We start from the raw sequence: 12,838 nt of genomic DNA, 5'->3' as shown, positions 1-12,838 counted from the left end.
TATATTGTAATGTCAAATCTGTCACTATCAAAAAAATGGATATATAAGTTTTCAAGCAATTCTATTCACCAAGAAAATGACAAATAAAATTGAAGCAAAAATAAATTAAAAAAAAAACCCACTTCTTTTAATGACCCCTTAGCTAAGGTAGATATCATTTTGTGATGAGTGTATTAAAATTAATTAAGAAAATGCAGATATTGGTTAAATTTGAGATGATGAGGTGTCCCCAGTAGTATAGTACTTTTTGGGAAATGAAATCTGAGCCGTTGATGCCACCCCTCTCTTTCTCTATTTATATCACCAACTCACACTTCATTTTATTCATTCCCCAACTCCATCATTTCTCACATACCAAAAATAATCACTACCACTACTTCTTATATTACTTATAAAACCTCTGCTACATACTCTTCATTAATGGCTTGCTTTAATATGTCCAAGGAGGTCAGCCAACCCCCCTCTCTCTCTCTCTCACTATATTTATATATGTGTTTCATTAATTTTATTGACTTGGGGTCCTATTGATTTTTCCCCTTAATTAGAGAATTTTCTTTTGGGGTACTCATAATTAAATTTATGCATACATACATTGCTTCAATTGCCAAAAATTCTTTGATTAAATATATACACTAGCTAGCTATTACATAAAATTTTATTTGAATATATATTTATTTATATATATAGGTGGATCATGAATTGAAGAAAGAAGAAGAAGGTGGTGAAGTGTTCACTCTTGATGGTACGGTTGATTGGCATGATCGCCCTGCAATCAGAACAAAATCCGGTGGTTGGGTTGCCGGAACTATCATACTATGTAAGCTCATATACATACATATATATATTATATATTATATACAGAAAGAGAGACACATTATATGTGCCTTTCAGTTTCAATTTCTATTATAGTGACCTTTATTAAAAGTAACGAAATAAAGAACATCACTACTCACAAGTTAAAAACAAAAACTCCCCTGTTTTTCATTCTCAAAAATCTCACTCTTTTAAAAGTTGGCCGCAAAATAATATCTCCATTATATATATATATATATGCTCTTTTTTGGTTGGTTGAACTCTACCTATCTTATCATGCACCTACACATATATATGTATAAGCCATATATGGAATATTCATGAAGTTTTAGAGAGTGATATAATAAATTTTTATCCAAAATGAGAAAAAAATAAATATTTTCTTCTTTATTAATATATGATAGATAAGTAGTTAGAAGAGGAGGGTGTGATTTTCAAATAATTTTAAGATAAGTGAAAAAATATAAGTGTAACATGTGGCAATGGCCAAGTATATATATGCATATGTGTTAAAAACTCTAAATAAAGTTAATTAATATTGTTTGTTTTCATGTGCATATATATAACTCAGTCTTTTATCATCTCTAATAAATACAACAACAACAACATTCACTGCATCAGCCGCACGTTACTCTTTTTTTTTTTCTTATATAAATAAATATATTTATTATTTTATATTTAATATATATAAATAAATAAAAGAATATATATATGAATTATAATGTTGTTATTTGTTTTATAAGAGGGAGCTAATTTAGATAGGGTAAGAGTGAGAAAAGCATGCATTCAATTGTTATACGTACAAGACACGTAATACCACTTCTTCATTTTGCATGAGGTGGGTTCATGACACGTGTTATTGATCTTTCATAAATTATTTTAAAATTTATGTTAATATCATGAATAATAATATATGTAATATCTAAACATACATTTTAACTAATTTTATAAATTTATTTTAAAAAATAAGAAGTATGATTTATTTGTCCCATGTCACAGTTTTCTTAAAAGAAAAACTATATAATTTCCACCGATATATATATAGTGAAACTATGTGGTATATATTCATTTTGGTATTTATATATATGTAACGTATTAATTAGGTCTTCTTTATTTTCTTCATCTTCATGGGGACTTAGTTTTTCCAGAATTAAATAAAGTATATGATATGTTCCATAAATAATAATAATAATAATAATAAAATTATATGACATATAGTTTGCCAAAATAACTAATAATATAATATTAATTATGTGTAATGTAATGTCTACTATACCAACACGAATGCGTGGATATTATTAATTTATAATACTTTATTTTTCGCTGGTGTTTTTATTTTTTATTATTTTGAAACAAGGAAACTAATAATATTAATAGGGAAAAATAAATAATTATATTGGTGGTAGGACACCCAAACCAAAATTTTGTGGGCAAGGTTTCATCAAAATTTTGTCTTTATTCGCCATGTTGGCCAATCATATTATCTTCAAGAACTTGACCTAATACTTCAAATAACTTTGTCTCATCAAAAAATTTGGCTAAAACATTGGTGCTTTTGTCTCTTTAATGGTCCAAAAATCTCTTAGCTTTTTTAGTATTAGAGTTAATAATTTAATTTTTTTAAAAAAAAGACATGACTTTTCTTTTTCCTCTTTATTACACTCACACCCAATATCATACTTAGATAATAAAATTAAAGACAGCCTTTCTACTTTGATAGTGAAAGAATTAGTTAAAGGTTCTTATGTGGCCTCAATTGGTTTAGAGGTCACATAATAAATATTTTTGTGTTGCCAAATTGGAATGATATTGATCATTTCTAAAGTGGGCATTGCTTTTTTGGTGCTCTTTAATCTCTGGTTTCAACCCTTTGATCTTTTTTAAAAAAGAGAGATTACATGACAAGATCACAGCCTCAATTATATTATAGTGAGTCATGATCAGTTTATTTTAACTTTTTATTGTTAAATATTGTTTTGACAAAAATGATCTTTCTCTTTCTTATGTTTTTGACCATAAATGCTTGTAGTTTTATGCTTGGAAGCAACTTTGAAAACGATCTTTAAAGCCCTCTTAACTTAATTAGTTATGGCTAATAGGTTATCTTATTTTGTGGGAATCCTTTATTTATTACTTAGACAACAAAACATAATTGGAATTGTACAAACATTCCCTTAAGTGGGTTGCCTTGTCAATCAAGATAATTAGCCAATAATATAATCCTCTTTGTTTTTTTTACTTGTTTTGTAAATTGTATTTTTGGAAACTTGCCACTTAAGTAAAAAATTAATTAAAACTCTTTTTTTCTCTAATGAATTATACAGTGAATCAAGGCCTTGTGACACTGGCATTCTTTGGAGTTGGGGTGAATTTGGTGCTGTTTCTGACTAGGGTTTTGCAACAAGACAATGCCAGTGCTGCTAACAATGTGAGCAAATGGACTGGAACTGTATACATTTTCTCACTCTTTGGTGCTTTCCTCAGTGATTCCTATTGGGGAAGATTCAAGACTTGTGCAATCTTTCAAGGAATCTTTGTTGTAGTAAGTCCATACACATATATGTGTATTCATATCTTTTATATATTGAAAGATTGATAAACATGTTGTTGTGATATATATATATATATATACTAAGATCAATTTCATGACAGGGTTTGGTATCACTATCTTTGTCAACAAACCTATTCTTGCTCAGACCTAAAGGGTGTGGAAATGAAGAAACTCCATGTGGAAAACATTCAAGCATTGATATGGCCTTGTTTTACCTTGCAATATATCTTGTTGCCCTTGGATATGGTGGGTACCAACCCAATATTTGTACATTTGGGGCTGATCAGTATGATGAAGAGGACCACAGGGAAGGACAGTCTAAGGTGGCGTTTTTCAGCTACTTCTACCTGGCTTTGAACCTTGGCTCACTCTTCTCGAACACCATTTTGGGTTACTTTGAGGATGAAGGGATTTGGGCAATTGGGTTCTGGGCATCTGCAGCTTCTGCTTTTGCAGCATTGATGTTGTTCCTTTTAGGAACTTTGAGGTACCGTCACTTTAGGCCGAGCGGTAACCCTCTCTCGAGGTTTTGTCAAGTCATCTCTGCTGCATCAAAGAAGTGGAGTGTGAGGATGCCACCAAGTGGTGAAGATTTGTATGAAGAAAATGTTAAGGATTCTTCTAATTGTAACAGAAAGATACTCCACACTCATGGTTTCAAGTAAGCATATACAATATAAAGCTCATGAAATTTAGGCTTAAATTAAATGACAATGCTAATTTGAATTTTGTTCTGAATGTTTAGGTTCTTGGACAGAGCAGCATATGTCTCATCCAGAGATTTAGACACCCAACAAACTATCAACAAAAACCCATGGCGTCTTTGTCCTATTTCGCAAGTAGAAGAAGTTAAATGCATTCTGAGACTGCTCCCAATTTGGCTATGCACCATAATCTACTCGGTGGTCTTCACACAAATGGCTTCTCTCTTTGTGGAGCAAGGTGCTGCAATGAAAACTACAATTTCCAACTTCAGAATCCCACCAGCGAGCATGTCTAGCTTCGACATCCTCAGTGTGGCAGTTTTCATCTTCCTCAATCGGAGAATCCTTGACCCTTTGGTGGGGAGACTAAAATCAAGTTCGAAGGGCCTTACAGAGCTCCAAAGAATGGGAATTGGTCTTGTGATAGCAGTATTGGCAATGGTTTCGGCTGGGATTGTTGAATGCTACAGACTCAAGTATGCAGACAAGGAGTGTGCTCACTGCGAAGGGTCGAGCTCCCTAAGTATTTTTTGGCAAGTTCCTCAGTATGCATTCATAGGAGCTTCTGAAGTGTTCATGTATGTCGGCCAACTTGAGTTCTTTAATGCTCAGGCACCGGACGGATTGAAGAGCTTTGGAAGTGCGTTGTGCATGACATCTATATCTCTAGGAAACTATGTCAGCAGCTTGCTTGTGAGTATGGTTATGAAGATCTCGACCGAGGATCACATGCCTGGATGGATCCCTGGAAATCTCAACAAGGGTCACCTAGACAGGTTTTTCTTCCTGCTAGCAGGTTTGACATCCTTAGACTTGTTTGTCTATATTGCTTGTGCCAAGTGGTACAAGTGTATCAAATTAGAAGGAAAATATGACGAAAATGACAACTATGACAACAAAGAAGACAAGGAGTCTGAGAACATCAAACTCTAAAGCAAAGGAAGACCATAACAGACATGTTAAGGCCTATGGTAGCAAAATAACCTTATAAATTAAATAAGAGAAAAGGGGTATGCACAAACACAAGGGGCATAGCTTAGCTTCGTGTTTCGAATAGTTGTGAAAAGGAAAAGAAGACTGATAAAGCCCCCCCTTCTTGTGCTGTAAACTTCTCAGTTTCTACATAGCCTGACAGACATTTTTTGTTCACAGTGAGCTGAGTAGAGTTTGTAAGTGTGTTGTTTTAAGAGATGGGCAACTTTTGGCTTAAGTCTGATTTGCTACCTCATCTTCTCAATTGTTCATTGTGCTAGCCGTAGGATTAACATGTGCTTCATTGCACATATCTATGTATGAAATTTGCTCTGTTTAACGTTTATAAAGGTGACCCTTTCATCAAATGCACTTGATTAATAAATGAAGATTTTCAAATGCTACTATCAGTTAATATATCTATTGTCTACTGACTCATGTTTTTGGTGATATACCATTCACAGTAACTTTTTCATGCCTTAACTGCTAACTCCTGACCTAGCAATTCTCTGATTTTTCTTTCTGTATCCATTGTAAAAAGAAAAATGGAGGTTCTTTGAATAACTAAGCTGAAAATGGTGAATAGAAAATAACTAAAAGGGTCAAGTATTCTAATTTCTTAAAACTAACATGGGAAGAAGAGAGCCTTTATCTGCAAGTAACAGATTCTCTTACCATGTATGTGTTTGTTTGTTGAAGCTCAGGGAACACCTATCGCATATCATTATATGCCATATAATACAATAAAACTTGGATGCAAATCATGGTGGTATGCTATATCATATGTCATGACATACCTTGTTAGTTCACATTTAATGCCACGAGAGGTTGAGCTACCTACCATCACGGTTCGCTATGAAGAATGGCTCTGTCTGAGCAACCTGAGATGTTGATCAAGCCTTCAAGAGCACTGTAAGTTCTCATCTTTGGAGATGAAATTTGCTCTCAAGCTTCAACCAGGATGTCATAGAATACGAATCTTTACAATCAGCTCTGGTAAGAAATGATCATGGAATTTAAAGTAAAGAGAATAATGCATGTCTGAATCTCAACTCAAGTTCAAACAAAACAAATGTTAGCTAGTGTTCTCATTGTCCTCCATTTGACAGTGTCACCAAACTAATCTTACAATGTTTCGCCAATTAATATTATGAAAATCATATCAAAATAGTTGGGAGAGAATGCAAATGGAAGAATATCAGTAAGAGACATGGAACAAATTATTTATATATATATATTTAAACAAAAAAATCAGAATTATGGAGCAGGATCTATACAGCCATAAAATATTAAAAACACTTGAGAATTTTGAGGTTTCTACACATTAGCTTTACAACAAGAGGGAATAAAAAATGTTGATAATTTTATGTCTGCATAAGTGACAGACTAAATCTCAATCAACATTAACTGTTTCAACATGAAAGCTTCTACCTAGAACCCCAAATATTTAAGATGTTTGCAAAATTAAGAAAATTTTCTTAACAAAAAGAAACAAAAATACATACAAATATACACTTACAATTCACAACTTGAATTAACATATTGTTTACTATCAGCCACTAAAAACGAAAACTCCCGCCAGCACAAAATTTAGCTCTGGACCCTACGTACTTGAATGTGATGAGTCGATTCTGAACGCCATATTGGTTGCGCACCACTTTGGACAAGGGTGACATGTTCTCCCTCCTTCAAATGACCCCTATCCTGAAGTCAGAAACAAATAACTGTATAAGATGATGATACAAAAGAAATAAATCTATAGAAGTTAAACCTCACTAACCAGTAAGAGCTTGAGTGCTCTAGAGAAGGTTTCCTCCGCATCATTTGAGAATTCCATATATATTGGCAGAACGCCATGATAAAGCCCTAGCCTCTGCTTAATTCTTACTCTGCTAATCAAAAGTTATCATGTCAAAAAATAAAATATTCTGTGCTTGCAGAGCCGGTGCTACCCTCAAATATAATGAGCACCCGTGCATATTTTGAGTATTGAATATGTATGAAACAAGCATGGGAAGCATATGCCATTAGAGAATTTTATATTAGGGGTCATGGTCCCAACACCAACATAAGGTGACGCCCTATAAATAGTATGTGGTTTTCTATAATTATTATTAAACTAAAATAAATGGAACTGAATTTTTTTGCTAAATATATTATGTATGTTCATCTTCCTAAAATTTCTTTACACTACTAGCCCAAAGCCATAGTGTTAATAAATGCACTAAGATGTTAGCATACGAATCGCTGAAGAGAAATTATTTACAGCTTCAACTGATAAAACAAATGACAGTCCAAATTACAAATAGAATTGTTACATCAGAAATGAATTACATATTATTCCTCATGATAGACTTACTCATTTGTGAAGGCAAAGATTGTTGAGTGAGGTCGATAATGACTTAGAAGTATAGCCATAGATCCTGTTCTTGTGAAAACAATGATTGGTGTATTAATAGTGTTTGACATTGTTGTGGCATGAAAAGCAAATATTTCACCCATGCGGTTCTGTACATGTAAACCAAGTATGATAAGGAATTCAGTAAGCTTTACTTAAAGCAGCTTCAACATAGATTTAAAATGAAGACCTAATGATCTGTTGGCAAAGACATCCAGCACCAATTACTTACTACCAACACATGTTCTTACATGGTATTTTGTGAGGCCAAAGAAATAAGGATGTACCATCTCATATTGTGATGACATGGGGCTTAAAGCATATGATACATCGGTGTGCCCTACTTCCTAACATTCTCAATAACTAAATAGTAAATACACGAAACTTGTACGTAGACTGATCTGCATGTACCTTATAACTCAATTCACTTGGAGGAGCAGTTGTAATTGGTAGACTTGACTCATTCCTTAATGCTACACTATGCATTACTTTGACAGCTTTCAGAGGAAACCTTTGTTATAATTACAAAATTAGACAGTGGATATGTAAAATAAATTAAGAAAAATGACAAACACATAATTTGCATCAACTTGCATTAGACACAAGGGAAAATCATACATAACTGATAACTCTGACAAAGTGTCCAAGAATCATTTAACATTTTTTTAACTGGAGAATACTAGAGTACACTTAACAAAAATGAATTAGTTAACTTACTTTCCGTGGGCAGTTTCTCCTGAAAGCATGACCGCATCAGCACCTTCCCGTACTGCAATTGCAATGTCTGAAACTTCTGCCCTTGTTGGTGTTGGTTGATTGATCATGCTCTCCAGCATATTTGTTGCTACAATAACTGGTTTTTGCATTCTTTGACACCTTCTGATTATGTCCTCCTGTTACAACAAGGAACTTTTATTCATGTCAGAATCTGAAACAAGTTCACAATTTTAACTTCAGCATTTTAAATAATAATCATTTGGGAAGATGAACTTATCCTGTATACATATAGAAAGTACGCTGCACCCACTGAGTAGTGAGAAGGGATGGCAATATATTTTCATGGATGTGATATGACATATCATGAATAAATGTTCTACACATGGTTATTTAAGCTGCTTCCCAAAGCCACAGCATTTCTTATATAAGTCAAATGATTAGCAGTTAGTCACTGTCAATCTACTTCAGAGGTGTGCCTAAGTTATAAATAGGATAGATGAGAATTATTTTCTAGCCTCGCTTTTCAGAACAGGAAAAAATATTGTAAATGGGTTTGATTTTCCTTAACCTTGTCGAAGAATTGATGCATAAAAGTCAAAGCTTTTCTTATTTTGTATTAATCAGCAACCAATAGTTCATCAAGTAGAGTGTCACAGTTAATGAAAGAGTCCTCAATATTCCACCCGGAAAAGAGATTCCAAACAGATATAATACTATTATAACAAAAAATTATCGTAACCACAATATTTCGAAATCCTTTAATATTCTCAATATAAATGTCATCAACTTTCTCTACAATGTGCATGCAGTGTGCCAAGATACGGAAATAATGAGAACGATAACTAAAATCCATGTCTTACCTGTAACAGAGGAACGTCCTCGATTGGAAGTTCAGCTCCAAGGTCCCCACGAGCAACCATTGCCTATAAAGTAATAAGCTTGTTAATACAATGAATAAAAAGATATCAACTCTTATGCTCTCTTGCAGAACTGAACATGTGGTTTAGATTCTTTTGTGTAATTCATTCTCCCTTCTCAATGTTTTGGATAAAACAATGAGAGAGAGAGGGGGCATACCAACAATGATTAGGCCTTGATTTTAAAGATAAATTTATGACTAAATAAGTAACCACTGTTCCGAAAGAGACACTTAAACAAACCCCATCAGATGCAGGAATAATTGTATGAAGATTTGGGATAGAGTCTGCACTTTCAATTTTCACAATCACATGAATGTCTGCATTGCAACCTACAAAAGGAGTTTTCAAAAATTTAGTTCTAAACAAGTAACTGAAGTCGAATAACTGTTAAGATGATCTCGATAAGCAGAGAAATAATATTTTACTTTTGAGATAATCTTTCAACTCATGAACTACTTTAGCATCTTTAACAAAAGAGACAGCATAGAAATCAACTTGGTTGTCCACTCCAAACTTGATATCCTCCCAGTCTTTATCTGTAAAATAAACAGATACAACAGATCATGTACTTGATTTACTAACCCCATTTAGTTTACCAAAAGAAAGTATATAAAAATCTTCATATCAGCACCTAATAGTCCTTGTTACCTGTAATTGAAGGAAGAGTTGCACTTTTGCCACGAACATTTAAATGACGCCTTGATTTTAATTCTCCGCCATCAACTACTTCACATTTAACAGTATCATGTGTCTTCGACTTAACAACTAAAGACATCATTCCACCTAACACAATAGGAAAATGTCAAGTTTAAAAATTAATGATAATAAAAATGATATTTCTTGTATCTGCTATCAAATAATGTTTAACTAAAGGATGAAACAAGACACAAACAAGCTTTAAAAACCCATGAGAAAAAAATATATAGATGGATATCCAACAGGTTGTGTTTACTGTAACTAAATCAAATACCCAATAAATAGAGGCTAACTAAGCTTAATATTGATGAATGGAATAAAATGAAACATGCAACCATTTGAAAAGAAAGTACAGTAGTTGCATAGAAACAACAATAGTTTCCATTTTTTGCTTGAGCAGTGCAACAGTTAATTCCACATATGACAACTAACAAAAACACTCTCAACTTACTATGGCCAATTGGCAATTTTGTAGCTTTGTCCTTGCCTAAGAAACACTTGCTCCAACCAAACTTGAGGCTAAGAAAGCAATGTCATTATAAAAACTAGTTAAGGCCTCTAGTACAGAGTTTCCTATTTAAGGGAAGTAAGTGAAAAATAAGACATACAAACAAGAGAAATGTTACAATAAACCAGACCCAGTTAAACCAAATACACAAATTTATATCCTTATCTTGTCTACAAAAGAACCATTTACTGGATCATTGATCCACCAACCTAGAACGCAGAATAGGGGGTATCTAATTACCATCAACCAGTAGTATGTCTCCAATCTCCACATCGGTCACAAAGTCGTCGTAATTCACGCTGACAGTGTTTTCTGTACTGACTCCTCTTTTAATTGTAAAATTAAATTCTTGTCCTTCTTTAAGCATTATAGGTTGAGGTAAATCTCCACTTCGAACCTCAGGCCCCTGCAAGAAGAAGTTGGTTGTCTCAGACTATCTTGTATTCATTACAACTTCACAAGCATGTACCGAAAAAAGATAAAGATAAATACTCTCTTGAATTGTAAGACACACTAATCTTAAAAAGAATTTAATCATAAAAGGCACTATGGTTTGAACTGTCAGTCCAATCATAGTTTCAGCATTTAAGACACTGCACACTATGTGAATACAGAAAAGGGTGCACTCTATTGTAGCAACTGAAGCAAGAAACTGATTCAGATGATAAGAGTAAAACAAATGATAGCAAGCAGAAAAGAAATTAATTATAACAACTTATCACATCTATCATTGTTAAGACAATAAATCATATGCTTTATATGAAACAGCTGCTCTGTATTCTGAGCAAAAATTACTGGCTAGTTAGGATTTTTTTCCCCGAACTTTTCAGACTATTAAAAATTTCCCTCATTGTTTGATTTAAGGATTTCTATCCAATTTCATTCAAATTTACTAACGGGAATCTAACGTGAACAGAAATTCGGGGGGCACGATCGGTACGTGGGCAATAATTGCCGAATTAGACAGAGTTCCTTAAATCCAAAAATCTCAATAATTTGGAAAAAAAAATTAACGGCCTGAATAATTCGATGCACGATTTGATACATGTCAAAGTTCGGGGAAAAAAATTACTAATTAGCCAAAATTATATACATAGATGCTTGTGTTGTATCATAAAGAAAAGGGGCCAACAAACCTTAGTGTCCAGCATTATGGCAACAACCTTGTCATCAAACTGAGAGTTGTACTCTTTAACAAGATCAATAGTTTTCTGGTGTGATGAATGGTCCCCATGAGACATATTTAAACGAGCCACATTCATTCCAGTTTCAGCTAGTTTCCATATCATCTCACGTGTACTTGTGGAGGGGCCAATTGTACAAACTATCTTAGTTTTTCTTCTACTGTTTGGAGTCACCCTTGCTTGGCCCATTGAGTAATAATCAATGGACTGATCATCATAAAGAGAGTACTTTTCCTGAAAAACAAGAAACATAATTAATCATTACTTCACGTTTTGCATATTCTTTTCCAAATAAGGTGGCGTTTGGTTCATTTTATTTTTATATGACTGGTGTAATAGTGATTACAGTGTAAACACATTACAATATTTTCAAAACCAAATCAAACAATGAAATGAAATTATAATGGTGAATTCATTAAGATTACAATTACCTTAAAACAAACATAACATGGCCTAAGAATTACCAAAACGACAAATCAAAGCATAAATAACCATGGAACCTTCTAACAATCCCTTAGAATTGTACAATTACCATATATAAAACAGTTCCTCATAACATAACAAAAACCCAAATAGAGTGAAAATTAACAATTCCAAAAACGAAAGGAATGACAAAAGTCAAAGAACCAATCAAACAGAAAAAACAAAACCCAGAAAGGAAAGTAAACATACAGTGTTACCCAGGGGGCCATTGGAGGAGTTGAGGTGACCTTTGTGTTTCTCCTCGGCTATGGTCATGGATCGAAGAGTGAATGATGCATGGTTATGGTTCTTGTTGTGGGGCGGACGAATGTTTCTGGGTCTGGATTGAAATGCAAGGAAGTGGGTTAGGGTGTTGGAAGAAGGTAGAAAATCAGGGGTGGTTGGTTTGAGGAGAGACATTCTGGTTGAAATGTTAAGAGTGGCCATTGAAGAAGACAGTTCTGAGCAAAACTGACAGAAACCCAGAAAATATTTAACAGACTTTCTCCTGACCAGACAATTTATATACTTAATTTTGTCACATAACTCTTTGTAAAATTTCATAAAAATGTAAAAAAAAAAAACTAATTTGAAGTGTAAAAATATAAAAGCTCCATTCTTTTTTTAATTTTAATTATTTGGACTTACATTTTTCTTTTATAGAAATTTAAAGGAAAATAAATTAAATCATAATTGCCAATATTTTACATTTATCTCCTTTTAAATTTACCCTCCAAAAAATAATCAATAAAGAGCTTTAAATTTTTGTGTGGAAAAAAAAAAGAAGCAATTTCTTGTATTTATTTGGCATAGAAAAAATGAAAAATTTATTTTACCTTCTATTTTCTAGTCCTCCTCACATAATTGAGCTCACTTATTTTACTCGAGCCTTAAGGTAGAATTTGGTTTAGTA

General features: G+C 33.2%; 2 protein-coding genes across 2 annotated transcripts; one reads left to right on the top strand and one right to left on the bottom strand.

Annotated features, from left to right (window-relative positions):
* Positions 1 to 302: 302 nt before the first annotated feature.
* LOC115716024 (protein NRT1/ PTR FAMILY 7.3) lies at positions 303 to 5,408 on the top strand. Its single transcript, XM_030644712.2, has 5 exons — positions 303 to 447; positions 688 to 817; positions 3,138 to 3,355; positions 3,466 to 4,025; positions 4,110 to 5,408. The coding sequence occupies exons 1-5, from the start codon at positions 421 to 423 to the stop codon at positions 4,999 to 5,001; spliced, it is 1,827 nt and encodes a 608-aa protein (XP_030500572.1). The 5' UTR covers positions 303 to 420; the 3' UTR covers positions 5,002 to 5,408.
* An 889-nt stretch (positions 5,409 to 6,297) lies between these two features.
* Positions 6,298 to 12,474, bottom strand: LOC115716023 (pyruvate kinase isozyme G, chloroplastic). The gene is made up of 12 exons (XM_030644711.2): positions 12,136 to 12,474; positions 11,416 to 11,697; positions 10,520 to 10,685; positions 9,724 to 9,858; positions 9,501 to 9,611; positions 9,316 to 9,404; positions 9,016 to 9,078; positions 8,156 to 8,331; positions 7,850 to 7,949; positions 7,400 to 7,548; positions 6,821 to 6,929; positions 6,298 to 6,744 (listed from the first exon to the last, which is right to left on the bottom strand). The coding sequence occupies exons 1-12, from the start codon at positions 12,370 to 12,372 to the stop codon at positions 6,631 to 6,633; spliced, it is 1,731 nt and encodes a 576-aa protein (XP_030500571.1). The 5' UTR covers positions 12,373 to 12,474; the 3' UTR covers positions 6,298 to 6,630.
* Between the last annotated feature and the right edge of the window lie 364 nt (positions 12,475 to 12,838).

Source organism: Cannabis sativa, chromosome 5 (assembly GCF_029168945.1).
Source record: "Cannabis sativa cultivar Pink pepper isolate KNU-18-1 chromosome 5, ASM2916894v1, whole genome shotgun sequence".
NCBI lineage: Eukaryota > Viridiplantae > Streptophyta > Magnoliopsida > Rosales > Cannabaceae > Cannabis > Cannabis sativa.
The sequence above is the reverse complement of the archived record's forward strand: the minus strand, read 5'-3'. Positions and strand labels throughout refer to the sequence as shown.